At 48.5% G+C, this 27,464-nt stretch overlaps 1 protein-coding gene across 1 annotated transcript; it reads right to left on the reverse strand.

Annotated features, from left to right (window-relative positions):
• Nucleotide 1: 1 nt before the first annotated feature.
• Nucleotides 2-25,907, reverse strand: LOC127585644 (transmembrane gamma-carboxyglutamic acid protein 2-like). Its single transcript, XM_052043266.1, has 7 exons — nucleotides 25,759-25,907; nucleotides 14,628-14,791; nucleotides 13,089-13,252; nucleotides 11,232-11,271; nucleotides 10,045-10,174; nucleotides 8,349-8,520; nucleotides 2-4,758 (listed from the first exon to the last, which is right to left on the reverse strand). The coding sequence occupies exons 2-7, from the start codon at nucleotides 14,734-14,736 to the stop codon at nucleotides 4,645-4,647; spliced, it is 729 nt and encodes a 242-aa protein (XP_051899226.1). The 5' UTR covers nucleotides 14,737-14,791; nucleotides 25,759-25,907; the 3' UTR covers nucleotides 2-4,644.
• Nucleotides 25,908-27,464: the final 1,557 nt, after the last annotated feature.

Raw genomic sequence — 27,464 nt, forward strand, 5'->3', positions numbered from 1 at the left:
AATATTTATTAAAGAGTTTATTAAACAAAAGAACTTTAGCTACAAGCCAGTTTATTACAAAGGAGTTATTATACAATTATGTTAATCTATGTAAAATATTAACATCCAATGCAAAGCACAGCAATTCAGTATTTCCCTGTCTGAGACTGAAAGATTTACACAGCATTTTTTTTCTACAATCCTACACAACACCCATCACATCCCTCCCCCCCCCACCCCACCCCACCCTCGCAATCCCCTTCCTCTTCTCTCCAAGGAACAGTGGCAGGGTATTTCAACTTCAAAGGCAAGAAAACTCATCTGCGGAGTATACCAATCAGGCAGGGCTCAGACCGGCCAGCTGGAAGGCTGGTTAACATTGCTCCGATCGACGCACATTGTGCCAAGAGCTGGGATCATGAAACCATCACTCAGGGGAACCGGTACAGGCCTGAACCAATGGCTGTGGGTGTAGAGGTCACAGCCTGTTGCACGCTCTTACTTACCCCACAGGAGGCTGCTGGATACGATCAGAATTTAGAGCCACAGTTTACTTTATCCTCTCTTTCCCTGGATTGTCAAGGCTTTGCTGCTGAATTGTGGGAAAGACTCAATTGATTCCTGGGATAAGGTGGTTGTCCGACGAATAGAGAGGGGAGAGAGACGCCGAAGTTTAGAAGACTGAATCGCACACAAGATTCAGAGAGGGGCTGGCAAGGCCTGGTGCTAAGGGGCTGTTCTCTCAGGAACAGAGTTTGCCTTTCTGGGCCTTTGGTTTCAGGATAAGGGCTCGGCCTTTACAACAGAGGAGGGTGCTCAAAGCCTACATGCAATGTTTAGATTTGAAAAGAACTGGGGAATATGGAGGTGAGGTGGGCCCAGGATCATCCACAGCCTTATCGAATGGCGAAGCAAGTCTGAGGAGCAGAGACAACTCCTCACATTGCTTCTGTTCCTACGGAGCCAAGAGCCGGAATCCTCATTGAATGTGTCAGTTGCTGCCTCTGGTGCAACAATGTCCTCAGCAACAATGACAGCAAGGGTCAGAGAGCACAGAAACAGGCCCTTCGGCCCAGCAAGTCAGTGCCAACCATCAACCACCTATTTACACTAATCCTATTTTATTCTCCCCACATTCCATCAACTCTCCCCCCCAAGATTCTACCCCTCACCTACACCCTAGGGCAATTTACTGTGGCCAATTAATCTACCTTTGGGATGTGGGAGGAAACTGGAGCACCCAGGGGAAACCCACACAGTCACAGGGAGAACGTGCAAACTCCACACAGACAGCACCAGAGGTCAGGATCGAACCCGGATCAATGGATTTGAGAGGCAGCAGCTTTACTACCTGCACCGCTGTGTTCTGGTCTGAATCGGTAGCAACATGGGTGGGCACAGCAAGTTTATTTTACTGCTTCAGGGTTGAGTCAGTCATGGGGAAAAACTTGTAAGTCCTCGGCTGGGTCAGGTCCTGATTGGCTGCGGTTGGGTCGGGTTTCAAGTTTTTCAAGTTTAGGCAAATGAAACTAGTTTAGGTGGACACCTTCATTAGCAAAGACGTTGGGCCAAAGGGCCTGTTTCCAGTCTGTGTGACACTATGATGTCAACCAGTGTATGAGTCTCTCCAATAAGGAAGTCATCTCCTTGCAGAATCACAGTCTAACAGGAATCCACACTGCAAGACACCCTGCCCTGTTAAATCAAACCATACTCAATGTCCTCTTACTAATTACTTAAAGAGATCACCAAATGCTAATGAACCACAATGTAGCCCCTTCCGTCACATTTAATCCTGACCTTCCACACCAAAATTTCCCCCAATCCCAATGGACTATTTCAATTTGAACGATTATCTAGACAACTCAACCCCCCTCCCACCCCCAACTACAGCATATATTTTAGAAAAATGCCAACTTGCACGTCATTTCACAGAACCCGGGATCAGCTACCGTAGGTCGGGAAGGGATGGATGCTGCCACAGGCCAAGGCCCGGTTACCATGGAAACCCCGCCAGGAAGATGGAGGTCACATGCTGCTATGGTTTGTGGTACAATTTGCACACAAGATTCCTCCTTCCATCCGCTGACAGTCTAGAAAAGCACAGGATAGGCAGAGATTTCCTGATGCCATGTACTAAACACTGGTTGTCTGTTGAGAACAAATCCTGAATCAATAAAGTTTTGGCAGTTTGCATTCCATTTGCAGGGAATGATTCCATTAAAGTGTGGACTTGACAGCCAGCCCTGCGAATGACACAAGTCTGGGTTGGACTCACACCCTATTCAACCCCAACACCCTTCCTCAAACAGTACTGACACAGGGATAAATCTACAAGAGATGCCAGCCCCTAATTGCTGATGACACAAAGGTTGGAGGTGTTGTGGCTGTCAGAGGTTATAGTGGGACATAGATAGGATGCAAAACTGGGCTGAGAAGTGGCAGATGGAGTTCAACCCAGATGTGTGAAGTGGTTCATTTTGGTAGGACAAATGTGATGGCAGAATATAGTATTAATGGTAAGACTCTTGGCAGTGTGGAGGATCAGTGGGATCTTGGGGTCCGAGTCCATAGGACGCTCAAAGCGGCTGCACAGGTTGACTCTGTGGTCAAGGCGACATACAGTGTATTGTCCTTCATCAATCGTGGAATTGAATTTAGGAGCTAAGAGGTAATGTTGCAGCTATATAGGACCCTGGTCAGACCCCACTTGGAGTACCGTGCTCAGTTCTGGTCACCTCATTACAGGAAGGATGTGGAAGCCATAGAAAGGGTGCAGAAGAGATTTACAAGGATGTTGCCTGGATTGGGGAGCATGCCTTATGAAAACAGGTTGAGTGAACTCGGCCTTTTCTCCTTGGAGCGACAGAGGATGAGAGGTGACCTGGCAGAGGTGTATAAGATGGTGAGAGGCACTGATAGTGTGGATAGTCAAGAGGCTTTTTACCAGGGCTGAAATGGTGGCCACAAGAGGACACAGATTTAAGGTGCTGGGGAGTAGGTACAGAGGAGATGTCAGGGGTAAGTTTTTTTTTTACTCAGAGAGTGGTGAGTGCTGGAATGGGCTGCCAGCAACGGTGGCGGAAGTGGATACGATAGGATCCTTTAAGAGACTTTTGGATAGGTACATGGAGCTTAGAAAAATAGAGGGTTATGGGTAAGCCTAGTAATTTCTAAGGTAGGGACAACCTTGTGGGCCGAAGGGCCTGTATAGTGCTGTAGGTTTTCTATGTACTAATTAACACCTTACCCAAGGATCATCATTCTTTTGTTCTATTTTCCTATTCTACTAAATCACTTAGGGCAAGATGAAAGAATTGTCCAAGGGCACCCATTCACTGAAAAATTAATCTTCAATCACACCAAGAATATTCAGAGAAAAGGTAGGCGTGCATTGCTATGGCACCTGGCTTAACTTCAGGGATTTCCTAATGTAGTCAATGAAGGACATTGTGAATCATATTCACTGCTGTACACAACGTGGTAGCCAAACTTTTGCACAGAAAGTTCCCACAAACTGGCTCTGTTTTAGGGTAAACGCCGGCCAATGCTCCCCTCACTCCAATGGTGCTATCTATTGCTTCAGGCCCAGGGAGGAGACCGTAAGCGGGAGAGGCAGAGAAACCGGGCACAAGGATCAGTTCCTTGGATACTCGATCGCATTAAATAGGTGAAAAGAGCAATAAGTTTACAGGCCGTCCCAGGGTTACGAACACCCGACTTATGGAGACCTGTACACACGGAGGAGCTGCAATAACCAGGGACTGGGTCGAGCAGAGCAGAGCCGGGAGCACTGAGCAGACCCCTCTTACTCAGAGTCAGCGAGGCCGGCAGCCACTCTGCCGTCGCAGCCGTTTCTGTGACCCTCTCCCACACAATGTTGTTCATTCCCGACTTACGAACAGTTCTGAGGGAACCCCGTCGTAACCTGGCAACTGCCTGTATTTCCGAGACGGGCCATTGGGTCCATCCAACAAGGGGTGGGGGTGGTCGGAAGAGAAAAGAAGGCCGAGGATTGGCGAGAAATCATCTGGACAGGAGTGAAATGCAAATAGCCCTCCCCCCCCCCCCCATCAGCTCCCCCACCTCATTAGCCTGCTTGCTCACTGGGAGTTCCACGATGGTCATCGCAACCGACCCATTCACCTCACTTGCCTGGTACCAAAGTTGGGTTGCCACTGCAAATGAAGTCTTGCTGGTTTCCCCTCTCCTCCCATCCCGCCACCTTCTACCCTCCTCCACCCTCACCCCTTTCAAAATGTCATGGCGGAACAAGAGGCAGGCAACAAGGTCCATCAATTTCCCTTCTGGCGTGCTGGACAACACCAGAAGACCCAAAAGGACTTAATTCAGGCAGAGCACTCTCGAACGTGATCCGACTGTTCTTCAGTACAAGAACACAGCAGGTGGTTGCCCTGGCAACAGGTAATGTGGGGAAAACGTTCAGCAGATGATTGAATCAGTGGAAAACAGTGTTCAGCTTGAAATGATAAATATCCACAAAGCCAAAGGACAGAAGCACTCGTGCTGGAGAAAATCCAAGGGTTTGCTGATTCCTGATGCTTCTCCGAGAGAAATTCTTGGAAGGACACATCCCAGGAATCCCAAAGACTTTTCCGGGAACTCCCAACCCTTCCCCACCCCCCAATCTAGTCTTGTGATTCTTCAAACACTTTTATCTGTCCATAATACAGGACTTTTCCCACAGGCTGCAAAAATCAGGGAAGGTTCTGATGGAATTCCAAGTTTCAGCTGGGCTGTTGCTCCCGCGTGGATCCTCTATAGAGGTGAGAACACAGGTTAGAACACAAGAAAATAGGAGCAGGCCCCTCAAGCCTCCCCCACCATTCAAAGTGATCAAGGCTGATCTGCCCCCGGCGTCAATCTCTCTTCTCTTCCAGTGGCATCGAGTACAAGAGTAAGGATGTCACATTCCAGCTACATAAAACTTTGGTTAGGCTGCACTTGTGTAGTATTGTGCGCAATTTGGTCTCCCCATTACAGGAAGGACGTGGAGGTTTTGGAAAGGGTGCAGAGGAGGTTCACTGGGAAGCTGCCTGGATTAGAGGGCATCAGCTATAAGGAAAGGTTGGACAAACTTGGGTTGTTTTCTCTGAAGCATTGGAAGCTGAGGGGAGACCTGATAGAAGTTCATAAAATTATGAGAGGCCCAGCTAGACAGTCAGAATCTTTTTCCCAGGGTGGAAAAGTCAAGCAGCAGAGAGGCGGCGAGAGGGCAAAGTATAAAGGGGATGTATGGGGCAAGTTTTATCCCCAAACACAGAGAGTAGTAGGTGCCTAGAACAGGCTGCCAGAGGTGGAAGCAGAGGTAGACACATGAACATGCTGGGAATGGAGGGATATGGATCAGGTGTAGGCAGAAGGGATTTAGTTTAATTTGGCATCGTGTGCAGCACAGACATTGTGGGCCGAAGGGCCTGTTCTTGTGTTGTTCTATGTTCTCCATCGCCTTCAATCCTCTGACCTTTCCATTTACATAGAACATAGCACATTACAGCACAGTACAGGCCCTTCAGCCCACAATGTTGTGCTAACATTTTATCCTGCTCAATCTAAGAGGCACAAATCAAGGGGACAGACAGAGACTTTTTCCCAGGGCGACAATGGCTAACACGAGGGACATAATTTTAAGGTGATTGGAGGAAGGTATCAGGGGGATGTCAGGGGTAAGTTGTTTTTTTTAAACAGAGAGTGGTGGGTGTGTGGAACGCACTGCCTGCAGAGGTTGTGGGGGCAGATACATTAGGGACATTTAAGAAACTGTTAGATAGACACATGAATGATAGAAAAATGGAGGGCTATGTGGGAGGGAATGGTTAGATAGATCTTAGAGCAGGATAAAATGTCAGCACAACATTGTGGGCTGAAGGGCCTGTACTGTGCTGTAGCATCCTATGTTCTTATCATCTTGTACACCCCTATCAAGTCACCTCACATCATCCTCCTCTCCAAAGAGAAAAACCCTAGCTCACTCAACCTATCCTCAGAAGACATGCTCTCCAATCCAGGCAGCATCCTGGTAAATCTCCTCTGCACCCTCCCTAAAGCTTCCACATCCTTTCTATAATGAGGCGACCAGAACTGAACACAATATTCTAAGTGTGGTCTAACCAGAGTTCTATAGAGCTGCAACATTACCTCGCGGCTCTTGAACTCAGTACCCTGACTAATGTAGGCCAACACACCATACACCTTCTTAACAACCCTGTCAACCTGCGCGGCAACCTTGAGGGATCTATGGACATGGACCCCAAGATCCCTCTGTTCCTCCACACTGCTAAGGGTCCTGCTATTCACCTTGTATTCTTCCTTCAAACTCAATTTTCCAAAGTGTATCACTTCACACTTTTCCGGGTTGAACTCCATCTGCCACTCCTCAGCCCAGGTCTGCATCCTATCAATGTCCTTGTAATCTTCAGCAACCTTCTACACTGTCCACAACACCACCAACCTTACCCCTGCAAACTTACTAACCCACCTTTCCACATCCTCATCCAAGTCATGTATAAAAATCACAAAGAGCGGGGGTCGCAGAACAGATCCCTGCGGAACACCACTAGTCACCGACCTCCAAGCAGAATACACTCCATCTAACACCACCCTCTTGTCTTCTATGGGCGAGCCAGTTATGAATCCACACAGCCAAGTTTCCCTGGATTCATGCCTCCTGACTTTCTGAATGAGCAGAAATCTTCGAATAACTCCAGCCTCCACAACCCTCCAGCGTAGTTGAGGACACCTCAGGAAATATGGAGGAGCTCTCTCGACGAATAACCTGCAAACGTTACCATGTTACTGGGAGCATCCACCTCTCTCCCCTGGTCCCTCCCCTCATAAACACAGACCTTGCCCCAGGGATCCACTGGAAAGAAAGGCACTCCACAAGCACACTCAAAACCAGAACAAAACAGTTTGGGTGGAAAACAAAGAGAGAGCTTGGTTAATGTACAGGCTTGCTTGTCCCCCTGCAAAGATTCCACAGCCTTGCGATCAAGGTCCCATCATTTCCTGGTCCCTCTCCCACACTGGATGATACCTCCTTGGTCACCGGCCCCACTCCCCCAACAGGTCACATCCTAGGTTGGCCAGAAGGGGCATTACAGCCAACCTCAGCCAATCATCCATCAAAGATCACCAGAGTCTGGACCTTTGGCCATTGCCAAGGAACTATGAGACAATCTGATTGGACACTGAACCTAGAGCCTTTGAGACCTTCAGTCTCCAATACTGACCATAGAGTTATACAGCACAGAAAGAGGCCCTTCAGCCCAACTCATCCATACCAACCAAGATGTCCATCTAAGCTAGTCCCATTAGCCCGTATCACTCTAAACCTTTCTATCCATGTACCTGAATAAGTTTCTTTTAAATATTATTGTACCTGCCTCAACCACTTCCTCCGGCAGCTTGTTCCATTTAGCCACCAGCCTCTGCATGAAGAAGTTGCCCCTCAGGTTCCTATTACATCCCTCCCCTCTCACCTTAAACCTATGCCCTCTAGTTTTTGATTCTCCTTCCCTGGGAAAAAGACTGAGTGCATTCACCCTGTCTATGCCCCTCATGATTTTATACGCCTCTACAAGGTCACCCCTGAAGTCTCCTACGCCCCCAGGAAGTCCCAGCCTGCCCAACCTCTCCCTATAACTCAGGCCCTTGAATCCTGGCAACATCCTCATAAATCTGCTTTGCACTCTTTCCAGCTTAATGACAAAGTTTCCTATTACAGGGTGACCAACAGAGTGCACAATACTCCAGGTGCGGCCTTACCAACATCTTGTACAACTAGGTTAGTATCCCACAGGAAAACTCATACAGCAGGGAAACAGGAACTCTATTTAATTATCTTTTCTTTGTGCACTTTGGTTATGAAAATATCAGAGATGGGAATAAAAAGGTGTTTGATTGACAATCAAACAAAAATAATCATTCGATTGGATAATGAACAATTCCTAGAGCTGACGAAGGGTCTCGGCCCAAAAGGTTGACTATTCGTTTCCCTCCATAGATGCTGCCTGACCTGCTGAGTTCCTCCGGCATCGTGTGCGCATTGCTCCAGGTTTCCAGCTTCTGCAGCCCCTTGTGTCTCCACTCACTTCCCAATTGGCTGTGGGAAGGCCATGTTGATTGGCATGTTAGGTGACCAATAGTGCAAGGGGGAGGAGGTCATGTGACAACACCTCTGGGAATGCCCGGCCCAGAGTTGGCTATCCATTTTGGGGAGTGGTAGGGAGTCACTGTGCCTTTTGCTACCAGGCAGTGGGGGTTGTGTGGACTCTCCTAGCTGTACAAGACATTGTTGAGATTGAGGATGGCTTTAAAACAAAAAGGAGGCAGATAACTGTACAGACCCAGTATACGGAGGGGGCGGGGCATCGTAATGGCCCGATCTCCTCAGGGCTTCCTCGTAGGAGGGAAGTCCAGGGGCATTGGTCTCCAGGGTGGTCAGGGGCACACTCCTCACCCGGTCCCGTGGCCGGTTGGCTGCTCACGTTCGGGACTTGCCCTCGGTACTCCGGAGGTCTGGAGGAGAAAAGGAAGAGCGAGGCGTTAGAAACAGAGTGAGGCAATGGATCCGAGGAGACCTCTCCGATCCTCGATCACAATTCCAAATCAGGCTCCCCCTCAGCCCATTCCACCCTGCTGTCCGCCCAATAGGCAGGGAGGGAGGGATGTAAACACATCCAGAACAGTAACTCAAGCAACCATTCTTCCACCCAGGCACAAGGATCAGCAGCTATTCAACTGTAGGGGCCTCACAACCAACACTGATCCCACCCCTCCCATTGTCCAGCAACAGGCACCTTTTGAACACACAGTATGGGGGCACTCAGCCCCTCAAGGGGCATAGGCTGTGCCCCTTAGAAGGCACTTGGACAGGTGCATGGAGAGGAAAGATTTAGGAGGGATATGGGCCAAATGCTGGCAAATGGGACTAGCTTTGATGGGTATCTTGGTAGCATGGACCAGTTGGGCTGAAGGGCCTTTTGTGTTTCCGTTACCAATGCACACAAAGGTAATTAAGCAGAGTTTCTGCTTTGCTGCTGGGTGAATTTTCTCACAGGTCACTGACCCAGCTGTACAAGACGTCGGTGAGGCCGCACCTGGAGTACTGATTACAGTTCTGGTCACCCCATCACAGGGAAGATGTCAATAAGCCAAAAAGAGTGCAAAGAAGATTTATGAGGATGTTGCCAGAACTCAAGGGCCTGAGTTATAGGGAGAGGATGAGCAGGCTAGGACTTTATTCCTTGGAGTGTAGGAGACTGAGGGGTGATTTTACAGAGGTGTACAAAATCATGAGGGGCATAGATAGGGTGAATGCACTCAGTCTTTTTCCCCAGGGAAAGGGAATGGAAAAACTAGACAACGTAGATTTAAGATGACGGGGGGGGGGGACCCGAGGGGCAACTTCTTCAGGCAGAGGGGGGTGCACATATGGAACGAGCTGCCAGAGGAAGTGGTAGAGGCAGGTTCAATTACATTTAAGAGACATTTGGACAGGTACATGGATAGGAAAGGTTTGGAGGGATATGGGCCATATGGGGCCAGCTTAGATGCTTGACATGGACCAGTTAAGCTGAAGGACCCGTTTCTGTGATGTATGACTCCATGACTCAAGCCTCCCCATCATTCAACACGATCGTGGTTGGTCAAGGCTGACCATAGCTCCTTGTCTGTGCCAGCTCTCCATAGCTCTTAACTCCCCGATCTCTGAAAGATGCCTCTACCTCCCAATGCTCCACAAGACCACTGACAATATGTCCATTTCCGATTCACATCCACTTTCCTTTTGGGAGTTCGTACTTCCACCAAACTTTGAAGCAATGATTCCAAATGACAAATCATCGCCTAAAGTACGCCCTCATCTCCCCTCTGGTCAGGCTGCCAGCTACTGTACTCCGTGTCTGTTGCTTATCCAGGGTCTTGAATCCCCCCCCACCGGCTGTCAGACAACACCCACACCCCCCCCTTCCCGACAACAAGCACATCGTGCTAATGTTGGCAGCCCACCCTCACGCCGGTGCATTGAAGCCTGACACCAACCTCTCTGTTCGCTTCCCGCTCCGCTTGCAGAAGTGGGCCACAAGGAGTCCCATCAGGATGAGGAGGATGAAGGCACCGATGAGACCTGCCACCAGGCCGGCTACGTCAAACTTGTGGGCAGTGGGGCCTCCTGAGGTGTAGACAAGAGATACCGGAGAGTTATACAGCAGGAAAACAGGACCCTCAGCCCAGCTGAACCATGCTGATCAAGATGCCCATCTAACCTTGTCCCATTTGCCTACATTTGGCCCATATCCTGCTAAACATTGCTTGTCCACATGCATCTTAAACATTAATGTACCTGCCTCAACCATTTCCTCTGGCAGCTCATTCCATATACGGACCACACTCTGGGTGAAGAAAAGTTTCCCCTTAATTACGCAAGTGGCGCCGGAAGCGTGGCAACGCTTGCGGGCTGCCCCCAGAACACTCCACGCGAAAGGTGCATTTCACTGTGTGTTTCAATGTACATGTGACTAATAAAGATCTTATCTTATCTATGCCCTCTAGTTCTTGATTCCCCAACCCTGGGAAAAAGACTGTACATTCACTCTATCTATGCCCCTCATGATTTTATACATCTCTATAAGGTCACCCCTCAGTCTCCTACATTCCAAGGAATAAAGTCCTAGCCTGCTCAACCTCTCTCTATAACTCAGTCCCTCAAGTCCTGTCAGCATCCTCAAAAACATTTTCTGCACTCATTCCAGTTTAATATAATCTTTCCTATAGCAGGGTGACCAAAACTGAACACAATATTCCAAATGCAGCCTCACCAATGTCTTGTACAACTGCAATGTAACATCCCAACATCTATACTCAATGCCCTGACTGAAGGCCAGCGTGCCAAATGCCCTCTTCACCACCCTGTTTACCCGTGACACCACTTTCATCCTGTTTAATATTACAATCTGCAACTTGGAGAAGAGCATTTGGAGTCATGGGGAAGGAGAGCTTTCAGAATGAAGGTTGCTCAAAATTCTCCTAAAGATTTACAAAATATATATTAAAAAAAAGAGAACAAATGCGCTACAAAACCACAAAGATCTACAAAGCCTCAAAATTACGTCAAAGGGGCAAACTTTTGTCCCAGCAGGAAAAACATTCACAACTAATGGCACGTTAACAAGCTCAGTAGCTTTACACTGAAGTCAGACACTGGTTGATCGCACGGCGCTGTTGCTTACCTGGTTTCTGGTTCTGCTCATATCTTTCCCAGAACTCAAGCTAGAGGAAAGAAGCACACACTGAGTTACTCAGAATAATAAAATAACTCAAGTTAAAGCTAGATAGGTCAGGAGTGGATTCAGGAAGCATCACCTCACACAACAGACTGTGGGAAACTGGAACACTTAGTTCAGATCTCTCTCTTTCTCCTCCTCCCACTTGTAATTAATGTGGGAAAGATCAGCCAGTTGTCTGTGCCCCAATGTGGAAAAACTCAGAGTGGCTGGTGTGGCAAACCGAAATGCTTGTAAACCCAACCCATCACCAATAAAACCCAACTGACAAAATAACCCTTGGTAAGGATCCAAGCATTGAATGTCTGACAATGCGATTTCAATTCATCACCTTCCCCTGCCAATGGCATCCTTAAAGTATATCAATATCATGCGCACATTAATAAAATTTGACACTGAGCTACCTACCCATGTGTAGATAACCAAGAGTAGGTTGAGAGGAGGAGGAGGAGAGATACATAGAGGGGTTTAAGAGGTCTGACAGAGTTCAGAGCTGGCGGAGAGTGCTTAAACTCATGATGTGTTTGTAAGCAGCCACATTTGGGTCGGTCTTGGAGGGTTGTAGAACCTCACTGGGTTAAGTGCACCTGCTTACCTGGAGATGTTGAAGCAGCAGCTCACCGTTAAGTTTTACTCTACATCTATCCCAAACTGAGACTCACATCGAACCGTTCCAACCCAACCTGGAGAAATCCGTCACTCATCCTGGGGAAAATCCCTTCACAATAACAACACTGCTCACACAGGAGGATACACCTGTCTCCTCCATCCGCACCGATGACTGGATGATGCAAAGTGTCAAACAGCGAACCGCTTCTACTTTCTAACCCTAGTCTGTACCAAAGCTCGAGTTACCATCCCATGTCCTAACTGACCCCACCCCCAAATTCGCTGATGTTCACTGGGCACCGACTTAAACCCATCCTAACATTCAAATTGTTCCTACAGATTTTTCCCACCCCTAGAACCACCTCGAATTTCCTCCAGCTTTTAAACCCTGAGATCCCGTATTCTCTGGTTCGGTCCTTGTAGAAAGTCAGAGTCAAACAGCATGGGGACAGGCCATTCCGCCCACTCCATCCATGCTGACCAGTGAGCACCCGTCTGTATTAATCCCATCCTCCAGCACTTGGTCCATTGCTTCCATACCTTGGTGATTCAAGTGCTCATCCAGACACTTCTTAAATGCTGTCAGCGACTCTGCTTCCACCACCCCCTCAGCCAGTGTGTTCCAGTCACTCTCCACTCTCTGGGCGGAAAAAGGTCCCCCTCAGATCCCCTCTACATCTCCTATCCCTTTCCCCAAATCTATGACCTCTAGTTTTATTTACCTCTGATATGGAGGAAAGATTCCTGCTGTCTACCCTATCTATACCCCTCAAATTTTTATATACCTCAATCACATCACCTCTTAACCTCCTCCACCCCAGGGAGGAGAGCTTCTCCAGTCTCTCCTCATAACTGAAACACTCTATTCTCAGGCAACATCCTGGTGAATCTCTCTGCACCCTCTCCAGTGCTGTCACATCTTTTAAACGTTCATCAAAACATCAGATGCTGTCACTTATACTGCCTCAATCCCAAGCTTTGCAACTCTCTCCAAATCGCCCCCCCACCGCCTCACTTCATTAAAACCTACTGGTTTGACCAAGATTTGATCACCTGCCCTCACAGATGCTTCTCCATCACATTCCTGGAAGCTCCTCAGGATCCACTATAAGATGCCTCCTAAATGGCTGCCGGTGTTGTTATCGCTATAGGACGCAAGCAGATCAAGATGTCACCTCCTGGGATGATACCTACCGTCTTCTTATCATCCTCGAAGATTTCGTGAGCCTCCTCAAAATTGCACACTTCCTCATAGCATTCTCGCTCAATATCTCCTGGAGTTATGAGTTCAAAATCCCAGCTGTTGTAGAGCAGCTTCCGGTTCAAGAAGACGGCAGCTTCACGTTCATCCATGAACACTGAAAGCAATCGAAAAATGCTGTAAGTATCCCATCCCAAATTCCTGTCCCCACTGTCTCCTTCTCCCGTCTCCTCCACGTGTGTCCGTGTGTTTGCGCGTCTCTCTCTCTCTCAAAATTTCTGACGCTCTCAATAAAATCTCCCTCTTTCCGCTACCCAAGGATCTATGTAAAGCACTTGAGGTGTAAAGGGGATAGAAAGGATTCTTCCATATTCCCAACTGGGATTTATCAATGAGTGTCCTGCATTTTGCATTTCTATACAAGCAGAAATATTTTCCCTACACCCGGTAGCGGAAGGAGTCCAGACTGTGGTCCTTCCCCACAGAGCCTTTGCATTAGCTGCACCGAGCTTCAGCGTGTCCCGCAACACGTCCTCCTGCACCCAGTCGGCAGCATTCCCCTACGGACATCTCGCAGTGCTGGAAGACCAACAAGTTTCGGGCAGACCAAAGGGTGTCATTCACCGAGTTGATGACCTTCCAGCAGCACCCGACGTCTGTCTCGGCGTGCACTCTGTAGATCAGGGAGTCCTCTGTTATGCATCTGCTCGGACATGGAGGGGCAGGGTCGGGTGGTGAAGCCCTTCAAACAATGAAAAGGTGCATCATCCCAGGGGACCACACGAGTGGAAATGGTGCTATGGTTTTAAAAAGTGTTAACACTACAGAATGTATTGACAAGTGGCACGAAGAATGTAACAAGTCTTCAGAATGTTTTTCTTTCTGTTTATATACTTTTTTTGTGAATAAAGTTTTTGAAATTAAAAAATACATTTTCTCCTGCACAGCCTCGAACCGAATGATGTGGGTGCACCAGCAAGGTAGTTGCCTCACAGCTCCCGTGACACAGGTTCAATCCCGGCCTCAGGTGCTATCTGTGTGGAGTTTGCACATTCTCCCTGTGACTGCGTGGGTTTCCCCTGGGTTCTCCGGTTTCCTTCCACATCTCAGCAATGTGCAGGTTAATAGGTTTTTCGACTACTGTAAATGGCCCCTAATGTGTAGGTGATGGTAGAATTTGGGGGGGGGGGGGGGGGGGGGGAGGGGGCGGAGTTGTGGTGGGGGTGGAGAGGGAGGTTAATGAAAATGTGGGGATGTGGGGAGAATAAAATGGGTTAGTGTAGGATTAGGGTAAATGGGTGCTTGATGGTTGGCAGGGACTGGGTGGGCCGAAGGGCCTGTTTCTATGCTGTACTTCCAAGGACTCTATAATGGCTGACACAAATCAGTACAGACTGGCAGTGTTAGGAATGCAGTCGATCCAGTAAGAAATATTTAGTGTTAGCCCCATTTACCTCCCGTTAGACAGCCCCTCCAACTACAAATGGCCAAACTGCTTCCCGGAAGATTTTATTTCCAGATGGTACACCCACCTTTAGCTCCAGCATCTGCTCGGTGTATCAGAACCCGTGCATCAGTACAGCGAATATTGGCCAGCGCCCACAACACAAGCAGGCAGTACAGGAAGCAGTTGGTGACCATGCTGGTGTGTCTTGGTACCAGACAGCGCAAGGCAGTCACTGTGGCAAGCTTTCCCCTGGAGAAGTGTAACAAAAAAAATTCAGTCATCCCCTTGTTTGATACAACTCCTCTCTCCCAAGTCCCAGAGGTCAACTGATCCCTTCTGCTCAAGCCAACCAATCCACACCTCTGCTCTGGCAGTTGTGCAGTCAACTCTGAATGGACAAAATCCTGCAAGTTCCATCCTGTGTGACAGAGCGGGAGGGAGATATAGCAGAGAGGAACAACATGATCCCATATCTAGGGCTCCTTTGTTGAGCTGAAAGACCCAAGGCACTTCACAGCTAGTGTCAATATTGATATACTTATGGATCTATGACAGAGAGAGTGGGCACAGCAACATCTCACAAACAGTACTGCAATACCGCCAGCTAATTTTAAACTTTGTTGGCCAAGGAAGAGCAAAAGAGGTTCTGTATGAGAAATAAATTACAGAAGAATAATGGGCTCCCCAGACAGAGTCTTTGTGTGGACACATTGACACTTCATACCAATACACAGCAAATGGAATCCAATACAGGGACCGCAGATGCAAAGTTAAAATACACCACTACTTCCTTCCTATTACTGCCCTTGCTCTGGAGACCTGCAAACCATTCACTCCTTTGCTGCACACCCCAAGATTACAAATAATTTCTGTCTGGGTTCCGCTGAACACCACATGAAACAAGTGCTGGTAAGTGGGACTGCCCCATCTCAACATACACATTTCTCTCTCAAGGGACGTGGGTGTCGTTGGCAAGGGCAACACTTATCGCATGCCTCTTATCACCTTGGGGAAGGTGGTGATGAACTGCCTTCTGGAACCACTGCAGTCCCTCTGGTGGGGGGGCTCCCACAGTGCTGTTGGGGAGGAAGTTCCGAGATTTAGACCCCGGTGACGAGGAAGCCAGGACGGTACGGCACTTGGACAGGGATCAGCAGAACCATCCCAAGTTCCGTACCAAAACGGTACAACTTGTGGCGAGGTCCCTCGTACAATAAGGCAGCACAGACACACATCCCGGACAGCCCGTGTCTGCTGATCATTGTGGAAACAAGCCGAAAGGTTTTTCCAGCATTAACAGCAAGGTGCTGTGCAGCCAACTGCGAGGAATGGACTCCCTGACAACCCACACAACGAGCCGTCAATGGGCGCGGTCACTTTGGGCAGCCCCTCAACGATCAGATACCACAGCTCTCACGCCAAGGTGAGGACAGACTGATGGGAAACCAAAGTTATAAACAAGGCATTACAATGCCAGCTCCTCACCTCTGTGCTGGACTTGCTCTCTCCCTCTGATGGGGAGCTGGGTGCTGCCAACGTTTAGACAGTGACCTCTAAACAACTGAACGATGAACCAAAGTCTGTCACTGGCAGCAATTCTAAATTTACTCCCTCCCCTTTCCACAGTTTATTGTGCTTCAAAGAGCATAGAACACCACAGCACAAGACAGGCCCTTCGGCCCACGATGTCTGTGCCGAACACAATGCCAAATTAAACCAAACCCATCTGCCTGCACATTATCCACCTCCCTCCATTCCCTGCACATTCATGTGTCTGTCTAAATGCCTCTTGAACACCGCTATCGGTTTTGCTTCAACCACCACCCCTGGCAACATATTCCAGGCACCCACCACTGTGTAAGAAGAAACTTGCCCTGCACATCTCCTTTGAACTTTCCCCCTCTCACCTTAAGGCTATGCCCTCTAGTACTTGACATTTCTACCCTGGGGAAAAGATTCAGACTGTCTTCCCTACCCACGTCTTTCATAATGTTATAAACTTCTATCAGGTCTCTCCTCAGCCTCCAATGCTCAGAGAAAAAGCTGTATAATTTTTCAATGCAATCAGAACTCTCTTCAGAAGCATGTAGCAAGCATTATTTATATTTAAAATCCTTGTTCCAATTGTTATTGCATTTCATTGTCAATGCTGGGGTAATTGGAGAGATCTTTCAGTTCTGACAAAGGGTCTTAGACCCAAAGCCTTAACTGTTTCTCCCTCCACAGACGCTGCCTGACCTGCTGAGTGTTTCCAGCATTTTCTGGCCTTGTTTCAGATTTCTAACATCTGCAGTTCTTGTTTTGATTTTCAGATCTTTCAAAAGAGTTGGCAGAGGTGTGATGGGCCAGATCATATCTTCCTGATGGTGTTATGTTTAACCAGACACTCAGCTACCTTGATCAAGAAGTTACATGAGCTCTGATGATAAGAACCCAGGTCTGTCCTCTGTGTATGGCGGAACTGCATTGCTACGTCAACCACGGCTCAGGGTTGTCCACCTGTGTCAGGAGGTCATGGAGTCAACAGCCCTTGGATGGCATTCAGCTGCTTGGCTTCAACAGTAGATGACAGCAGGCTAATCCCAGGTTAATCATCTCTCAAATCAGATATGAAAGATCCCAAACAAAATCAGAAAATAGCCTAACTACTTGAAACGTTACCTCTGTTCTCTCTCTCTCCACAGACGCTGCCTGACCTGCTGAATGTTTGCAGAATTGTCCGCTTCTATTTCAGAGTTCCAGCAGTTTTGGCTGGACTTTCGATAATGGTGAAGGATCCCTCAGGAAGGAGAACCGCGGCTTTCTGGCGCTCAGGGCAATATCCCTGCCTCAGCAGTTTGAGGCGGAAGGCTCAGACTTCAAGATCCCACGCTGGAGAAGGGAGCACACAATCCAGGCCAACATTCCGGCATGGTACCGAGGGAGTGCTGCACTGTCAGCGGCACCATCCCTCAGATGAAACACTGAGCAGAGGCCCTGCCTGACCAGCCCACCATTTTTAGGATAGGCGTTTCCTGGTGCAGTAGTTCTCCGATAATCTGCGATCCTATTCTTCCAAAATCCCCATGTTTCAGTACCTGGCTCACCTACTTCTGAATTCAGTGATTCACTGACTGGGCCCCACGTCAGTCTCCTTTTAAACCTCTGGGCCTCCATTTCCAGCACTGCCTTTAAACACACCGGGGCCCTGTTACCTGCTCCTTTTAAACTCACCCAGCTCACTGGAAAAACCACTATGTAATGTCTAAAGTGAATTAAATGTACGTCAGGGAACAAAATGCAATAAAATCCAATGCTGCGGAATATCTGGAGACACAAGAGACTGCAGATGCTGCAATCTGGAGCAACACACAAGGTGCTGGAGGAACTCAGTGGGTCAGGCAGCATCTGTGGGGGGGGTGGAATGGACAGTCGATTGGGGAGGGGAACTAGTGGGAGGAGTACGTGGGTGATGGGCAGGTGGGACTGCACTTCCACGGGCAGTCTACAACCTGACGGCACAGACGTGGACTTCTCCAGCTTCTGGTAACCTTGGCCCTCCTCTCCTGATCCCCCATCACCCACACACCCTCCCACTGCTTCCCCTCCCACCTCTATTCCAGGCTCACCTTCCTCTCCTATCAGATTACATCATCTTCAGCCCTTCGTCACTTCCACCGATCACCCCCCAGCTTCTGACTCTTCCCTCATCCATCTGCCTATTACCCCTCCTCACCTGGATCCACCTATCACCTGCCAGCTCCTGCCCCACCCCTTCCCTCCACCTCTTTACACCGGCTCTCTCCCCTCTGTCTTTCAGTCCAGACAAGGGTCTCGACCTGAAACGTCGGCTGACCATTTCCCTCCACAGATGCTGCCTGAGCCGCTGAGTTCCTCCAGCACTGTGTGTGCATATTAGTCCAGAATATCTTCCTGTCTGGGTCTCGCGTGTGCCCAATTATCAATGTTATCCATTGCATAGCCAACATCCACCAAAGACCACCAGCTGCCATTTACACACCATTCTGTGTGTGGGAGCTTTCCGTGGAATGATTGGCTGCCAGAATTCCTACAAAAGTTAAAACTTCATTGGCTGTTTAAACAGTCCAGAGGTCCTGAGGGTTGAGAAAGGCAGAACGTCAAAGTGAGCTTTTTACTTAAACCAACTTTCTGGCTCCTAAAGTTAATGCAGGGTGAATGTTTAATGCTTTGAAAGTATTTTAAACTCAAGCTGCAGCAAAAATGCAGTGTGGCTAATCAGCTAACCAACAGGATGTCGGATTGCGTCACCAAAACAGTAAAATATAACTTCAGAACCTGTAACAATTAACCTGGGGAACTCCTGAACAAGAACACCGCTTCTGTTCTGTGCCTGAACTAAAAGAAACCTCAGATTATAATGCACATCACATGACCTCAGGGTGGCCAGAGCCAAATTATTTTTGACATTTAACCACTGTCGTACTGTAGGAAAGGCGAACAACCATTTTGCACAAGATCCCACAAGTGACATCAACTGTTGCCCAGACATCACCAGCAACTCACCTGCTCTTCGAGCAGTGCTCAGACATGGGGTTCAGGGTTCATGTCTCAAGTGAAGACTGCTCTGCAACAATGCGGTGCTCCCTTAGCACCCCAATGGAGCAGCGGTCTAGACTTTGTACTCAAGTCTCTGGTATGGGACTTGAATCGAGAAAACTTCGACTCAGGCGAAGCTGAAACTTACTGAGTCATCCATTAGTCATCAAGAAAGACTCGGGACCAAAAGTAAGCCTTTATTAATGGGGGTTGACGACAGGCCAAAAGTGAGTCTTAAAGGAATACTGCCCATAGACTGGAGACACGAGAGACTGCAGACGCTGGGATCTGGAGCAACACACAAAGAGCTGGAGGAACTCAGTGGGTCGAGCAGTATCTGTGGGTGAAGGATCTCGACCTGAAACGTCGACTGTCCATTTCCCTCCATTAATGCTGCCTGACCCGCTGAGTTCCTCCAGCCATTTTATGCACAGCAAGCACCCAGAAAATATGACCAAGACCAGTTAAGCTGCTCTACTGAGGTTGATCGAGGTAGGAATGCTGTCCAAGGGCCCAGGCTGGCAATGGGATCTATTGCATCCACCTCTGACAACGGACAGGACCTTGGTTTAAGGCGTCACCTGAATGAGACGTTACGGTTTGACAAAGAGTCTTTGACCCGAGAAGTTGATACATTTTCTCCCACCACAGATGCTGCCTGACCTGCTGAGTGTTTCCAGCATTTCCTCTCTGTATTTCATTATGTTCAGATGATGGTTCTTCCTGACCCTTTATCATCTGCGGGACAGAGAGACAGAACTCCCATCCCCGACACTAACTGAACCAATTAACGTTTGGCTCGGTGGGGGGGGGGGGGGGGGGGGGAGGGGTTAGTAAAGCGCTCCTTCCCTTTACTTACGTTGGTGAGCACCACTTGTTACCCTTTCAGGCCATCATTACTTCAACCTTCTGAAGGACAAAGGTTCACGACCTACCTCTCCCCTGCTGGCCAGGTAGACACAGGGCAGAGAACGGTCACAAAGTTGCCCTTCCAGCGATATCTCACAAGACAGGATCAAAAATTTTTGATAAAACCGCAGGCGATGTCACGTGTTGAGCACCGTTTACAGCAGGGGTCAGGGTCAGCATCAAGTCAGGTTTGGATGTGAATAAGACTGATCAGGACCGTCTTCTCCCTGTGTGTGTGCACCCGCTCTCTCTCTCAAACATACCCATCTGTCTCTACAAATCAGTCTCTTTCTTTTGCTCTCTTACTTATTATGACAGAGGTCATTCAGCCCTTCAGCTCTATGTTGGCTCCCAGCAGAGGAATCCCGTCAGTCCCATTCCCACTCTCCTGTTCCTGTAGCCACACGTCATTAACTCCCATTCATTCTTTCTCCACGCCTGTGCTAAGGGACAATTTACAGCAGCCAATTAACCCACCAGGGACATGGGAGGAAACTGGTGCACCAGGGGGAAACCCGTGTAGTCACAGGGAGAGCGTGCAGACTCCAGACAGACAGCGCCGGAGATCAGGATTGGACCTGGATCGCTGGTGTTGAGAGGCAGCAGCACTAACTGTTGCTCACACTGTCTGCATCTCTTATTTGCCTCACAGCTTGATCCAACCTCAACGCTTTGTGAACATTTTTGATATTTCAAGAATATTACAAATTTCTACAGATGTACGGTGGAGAGCATTCTTACTGGTTGCATCACTGCTGGGTATGGAACCGCCAATGCACAGGATCGCAAGAGGCTCCAGAGGATTGTAGACTCAGCCAGCTTCATCACAGGCACATCCCTCCCCACTATCGAGGACATCTTCAAGGGGCAGTGCCTCAAGTAGGCAGCATCCATCACCAAGGACCCTCACCACCCAGGACATGCCTTCTTCACGTTACTACCATCAGGGAGGAGGTACAGGAGCCTGAAGACCCACACTCAATGATTCAGGAACAGCTTCTTCCCCTCCGCCATCAGATTTCTGTCCGGTCTTTGAACCCATGATCACTACTTCCTTTTTCTTTTCTTTGCACTATTTATTTATTTTTGTAATTTACAGTAACTTTGTCTTTGCACTGTACTGCTGCCACAAAACAACAAATTTTACATCATTTAAATCAGTGATAATAAATCTGATTCTGATTTTTCCATCCATTGCATTCTTATGTGGCCATTCCCAGTCCAAACCAAGTCTTTACATTGCGTCAGTAGGACATCAACGTTCCTCTGCATGGGTTCCACCTGTTTGTACACGGGTTCCAACCCCTAGTGTGTGTTAGCCTTGAACTGTGACCTTTTCCCAAATATCCCATGCACCCGAGCTCAGTGCTTCCCTCAGCGCATACTCCTGTGCTGGTCGGCAGTCTTCAGTGATGGACATCTCCTTACGCTGGAAGCCAGCAGGTTTGGGTAGAGCAGAGTATACCTTCGAATGTAAAACAAACTGCAGGAGGAACTCAGTGGATCAAGCAAGATCTGTGGAGGGAAATGGACAGTCGACATTTCGGAACCCAAAATGCGGATGCTCGAAGATGGACGACAGTCCCATTCCTAACACAGCCACCCCCAGGCCAGTGCTTTATGGTAATGCATGAAGCATCTAACAGGGGGGGTCTCTCTTCATCATCAGCCAACCAAGGTTGGGTGCCAGTCGAAAATTCTGGCAAGGAGGCATCCTGCTGAACGATTCATGAGTGCACACAACTGACAAATAGCCAGGCTCCAGCTCTGGCTATCCGCTACAGGAGAGATGGACTGCACTGGACATGGGGGCAGAGAAAGTTTAGCAGGATAGATTTGGAATATTATTGTCCCATGTACTGAGAATCAGTGATTTGTTTGTGTGCCATGTAGACAGATCATTCCATACACAAGTACATCGAGGTACGAAAAAGAAAACAGAATGCGAAATATAGTGTTATAGTTACAGAGAAAGTGCAGTGCATGTACACAATAAGGTGCAAGGGCGACGACGAGGTAGATTGGGAAATCATCTTTCAGTGTACTTTCAAGAGCTTTATAACAACGGGACAGAACCTGTCTTTGAGCCTGTGGTCTGTGCCCTCAGGCTTTTGTAACTTCTGCCCAATGGGGGAGTGGAGACAAGAGAATGTCTGGGGTGGGAGGGGTCTTCGATTACGTTGGCTGCTTTCCTGAGGCAGCGGGAAGTGTAGATGGGAGTTAATGGAGGGGACGTTGCCAGGACTGGAATGTTGTAGCTGTGACGAAGGGTTGGACAGGCTGGGATAGCTTCCTAACGGAGGTGGCCGAGAGGAAATTTAATTAAGATGTATAAAATTATAGAATAAATAGGAAACATCTAGAAAAGGGGTCAAAAACCAAGAGGCGTGGACTTCACGACATTGGTAGGAGCTGCTACATTTCCCAACGCCCCCCCCACCCCCCACCCCGAGGGTGGGGCTCTGGAAAGGGTGGGAGAGGCAGGAACCTGTGTCACAGTTAGTACCCGAGTGTGGACTGGAAGGCCACAGACCCAGTGAGCAGTGGGATTAGACAGGCACAATGGGTCAGTTGTGCTGTACATTTTCTAGAATTTTATTAATTTTAGTTTTTTCAGTGTAGAACAGTTGTGGCAAGAGGTTAGGGGTCACGATGGTCAGAGTCATGGAGTCATACAGCACAGAAAACAGGCCCTTCGCCCACAGTGTCCGTGCCGACCAACGAGCACCCATCTACACGGATCCCACTTGATTCACCCACAAACCTATCAACTCCACCCAGATTCTACCCCTCACCCACACACTGGGGGCAATTTACAATGGTTGATTAACCCACCGACCCGCACGTCTTTGGGATGTGGGAGGGAACAAGAGCACCCGGGGGAAACCCACACAGTCACAGGGAGAATGTGCAAACTCCACACAGACAGTGCCAGGGGTCGGGATTGAACCCAGATCACTGGAGCTCTGAGTCAGCAGCCCATCTTCCTCCATATCACGAGGTCAGAGGTTCAAACCCTGCTCCAGAGACTCGAACACATTAATCCAGGCTGCGAGAGTGCTGCCACTTCTCGCTGCCTCGGTAAAGCAGCTAGCATAATCAAAGACCCCACCCACACTGCACACTCTCTCTTCTCCCCCCTCCCATCAGGCAGAAGATACAAAAGCCCGAAAGCACGTACCACCAGGCTCAAGGACAGCTTCTACCCCGCTGTTATAAGACTATTGAACGGTTCCCTAATATGATAAAGTGGACTCTTGACCTCACTACCTACCTCATTATGACCTTGCATCTTATTGTCTGCCTGCACTGCACTTTCTCTGTAACTGTTACACTTTACTCTGCATTCTGTTATTGTTTTACCTCAATGCACTGTGTAATGAATTGATCTGTATGAACAGTATGCGAGTCAAGTTTTTCACTGTACCTCAGTACAATGACAATAATAAACCAACTCAATTCTGTCTGTGGGAGCATCCTTAGATGAGGTGTTAACTAAGCCCTGGATGGATGCAAAAGATCATCTGCACTTTCTCCAAAAAGAGCAGGGAAATAACCCCCAGCGTCACAGACAACAAAATTGATCAGCCAAGTCCACGACTTATAATGCTAGCTACGCTTTGAAACCATACAAATCCAACCCATTCCCTTCTACTTATGTATGGAATGATCTGAATAGATAGCACTCAAACAAAATCTTTTCACTGTATCTCAGTACATGTGACAGTAATAAACCAATTACCAATTAGTCTGGTAATCAGTATAGAAGGTCGTTAAAAGGTGCAGCAAAAGTTAAATGGAACTGAGATCACAACACAAGCTCTAAGAAGCAAAGGGGTAAATTCAGAAGTGATGTTAGTAAATTCAATTTAATGCTGCATAAAGCGGTCTCTCAGGGAACGGAAGCAACAACTTTGGAATCATTTGGAAACCAACTGGATGTTTTTATGGTGCGAAGGTTCCACCAGGAAGGAACCGTGACTAAAATGGCCATCCTCACCCATATCAACAACCTACTGGTGACCCGACTGCTTGTTTTATTGATGTTGATCACTGGGCAAATATTGGCCAAGCCACTGGAGAGAACAAAGCTTTTCTACAAAAAGCAGCCACCGGGTCTTGCAGAGATGATAGTGGTGTTTAAAAGGATTTTAGACAGGAAAAGGCAGGGAATGCAAGGATATGGATTATGGAGAGGCAGAAGTTTACTTTGGCATCGTGTTCAGCACAGACGTGGTGGGCCGAAGGGCCTGTTCCCACGCTGTACTGTTCTGTATCACCTGAGAGCCCTCGGTTTATTGTCTCATCCACCTGACATGGGGGCAATCCCTCAGTTCTGCTTGGTGTGAAGTTCAGATCCCGAGCTCGATTGGTCAAACTCCTGCCACCTCCCATTTCTGTAGTGATGCCCCCTGACCCACAGCCAACACGTCCTTCCTGTTCCCAGACCAGGCAGACACCTAGTTTCCATTTCCTTTAACAAATGATTGCAGGATTGGGGAAAAGGAGCCCTAAATATCATTTTTTTTTATTAAATAGGGTTATACAGCTCAGAAACAGGCCCTTTGGCCCAACTAGTCCATGCCGACCAAGATGTCTATCCGAGCTAGTCCCATTTGCCTGTGTTTGGCCCACATCCCTTCCCCATCCGTGTACCTGTCCAAATATCTTTTAAATGTTGTAACTGTACCCACCTCAACCACTTCCTCTGGCAGGTCGTCCCACATACTGACCACCCTCTGGGTGAAAAAGTTTCCCCCTCAGATCCCCTTTTAAATCTTTCCCCTCTCACCTTCAACCTGTGCCCTCTGGGTTTAGACTCCCCTGCCCTGGAAAACAGAAGGCTGTGACCGTCCACCTTATCTATTCCCCTCATGATTTTATAAACCTCAATAAGGTCACCCCTCAACCTCCTACCTTCCGGGGAGGAGGGTCCCAGCCTGTGCAGCCCCAGTAACATCCTCGTGAATCTGTTCCGCACCCTTTCAAGCTTAACATATAAGAACAAGGCAGTAGCCAAGGAATAAACTTAGAGACAGAGGAGTGATCTTAGAGAGGCAAAATCCTCCAATAATTTCCAGGAACAATTCAACACAACAAATGGTGGAAGATTTTTAGACTGCTACAGGGTATAATAGAAAATAGTCCTCCCTCAGGGAATCACTTTAACCCCTTCCCCCCAAACATAACAATCCATCAGGGAACCCCCAAGATGAACAAACAAGTGCTGCGTTGGATGGGAAATCATGAGGAAGGGAATATCAGATGAAACGAAACTCACAGGGGGTTAACCAGAAACTGTGGCGGTGTGAGACTCGCAGGGTCCTCTGCCTCTGTCTCTGTCTCGCAGACAAGCCCGGACAAATCCACAGCCTTTGTCGGATTCACGGACACCAACAAACTCAGGGAAACATCATCAACCCCCTCCACAAACAACAGAAACCCTCTGCCATCACCTCCACCGCTGCAACCGGTAACTACAATGTCGCAACTCCAACCGATGTTGCTCCCACGTCAGAAAGAAATTGTAAAACCTGAAAATCTGGTTTAATACCGGAGTCATTTTACCTGGGAGGCAGTTTCCCCCACTCTAACTTTTAATCCACCCCCCCCCTCAACTCCACCTTCTCTCGTTTACTCAAAACTGCTTTAAATTACATGTTTAAATCTTACCTTTTACTTTAAACTCAGCACCGAGCGTTGGGAGCGACAGAGAGAGCTCAAAACAATCCCAGCAGGATACAACTCACCAGAACTCGACTGGCGGAGAATTCCAGACCCTGGGTGAAATGAATCGACTTCCACGACACCGAGAATCACTCTCTGCTCTCCTCTCCCCTCTCGGAGGGTCGGGTGGACGGGGAGGGAGGAATGGAGACAAGCCAGCAGCACACACACCACACACACTCAGTGTCGACACCCCGTCATCACGTGTGCTCCCTGCTTACAGGTGGAGTTACCAAACTCTTCAAGGTGCCAAAAAAAAGTTCTTTCAAGTGACCCCCCAACCCCGACAATTTTTAAAATTCGGGATTTCAGTTATGTCCTTACAACGTGGAAGGAGGCAATTCGGCCCATCCAGTCTTTACTAGCCCCCAGACTCTGCTGAAGGCCCCATACTTGAAACATTGATAAGATTTCTTTATTAGTCACATGAACATCGAGACACACAGTGAAATGCATCTTTTGCATAGTGTTCTGGGGGCAGCCCACAAGTGTCGCCACGCTTCCGGCGCCAACACAGCATGCCCGCAATTCCTAACCCGTACGTCTTCAACAAACAAGATGCTGGAGGACACCAGAGAGACTGGAAATCTGGAGCAAGGAACAAAAAATGCCAGAGGAACTCAGCGGGTCAGGCAGCAGCTGTGGAGGGGAATGGACAGTCGACGTTTCGGGTTGAGACCCTTTATCTGGACTGAAATGTTGACTGTTTCCCTCTTCACAGACGCTGCCTGATCTGCTGAGTCTTTCCAGCATTTCCTCTCTGTAGCCCTTTCCTGTAATCTATTCTGTCTCACATTCCTGCCAACTCCCCCACCCTGATTCACCGAGCACCCACTAAAACCAGGGGCAGTTTACAGCAGCCAATTAACTATCAACTCGCACGTCTCTGGGATGTGGGAGAAAAGCGAGTGTGTTCGGAGGAAACCCACGCAGTGACGGGGAGAACGCGCAAACTCCACACTCAGGCTGCGCCAGAGGTCAGGATCAAACCCGATCCACCAGTTGTGCCGCTGTGGAATTAAGAACTGCCTTCTCCCCCCCACTCCCCCCCAAGTTAATTCTCAGGTTCAGCCACAGAAAGACAGTCTTGGTATTTGCAGGCAGTCTTTTCACAATAACACAAACTAACAAATGGACTCTTGTCACGTTGTAATGAGCAAATGAAACATTCAGGTTGGCTGTAGCAAGCTGACACAGGCAGCAGTGTAGGAACACGCAGATAATCCATTTGGGGATGTTGATGAAAGGGTAAACACTGACCAGGGTACGCGGAGAACTGCCCCCTGTTCTCCACAGTTCTGCCCTGGGGTATTTGACTGCCATCCAAGAGTAGAGGGGCTGACATCTCAAGTGAAATCCAGCACCTCTGACGGTGCAGCCCTCCCTCAGTGTGATAGTGGAACATCAAACCTGTATCAGCAGTTCCCACTCTGGGATGTGTGACCACACCCCTGCCCTCCCCGGGAAGGGTTTGGGGTACCAGAGATTGCAGGCGGTCTGTGAGTTAGCCAGTTTAGTAGTTTAGTTTATTGCCATTTCACAGGGAGCAATGAAATTCCTCGCTCGCCTGAAGCTCACAGGCAATACTAAGTACAGCAGTAAACACAGCACTGAGCGTAAAACAACGAATGGAGCAGAGATTGTCCTGCAGTCTGAGGCAGTGTAAAAAGAAATGCTAAAGTGACAATAAGAGGTCGGGTTAAGGGTTCGAGAACATGGCAGCAGCACC

This window comes from Pristis pectinata, chromosome 33 (assembly GCF_009764475.1).
Source record: "Pristis pectinata isolate sPriPec2 chromosome 33, sPriPec2.1.pri, whole genome shotgun sequence".
Taxonomy (NCBI): Eukaryota; Metazoa; Chordata; class Chondrichthyes; order Rhinopristiformes; family Pristidae; genus Pristis; species Pristis pectinata.

Coding starts and splice junctions, on each gene's coding strand:
- LOC127585644 (XM_052043266.1), bottom strand. CDS start 14,736: ATGGTCACCAACTGCTTCCTGTACTGCCTGCTTGTGTTGTGGGCGCTG. Junction 10,175..11,231: donor TGAGCAGAACCAGAAACCAG/GTAAGCAACAGC, acceptor TCTACACCTCAG/GAGGCCCCACTGCCCACAAG. Junction 8,521..10,044: donor AGCGGGAAGCGAACAGAGAG/GTTGGTGTCAGG, acceptor TTTCTCCTCCAG/ACCTCCGGAGTACCGAGGGC.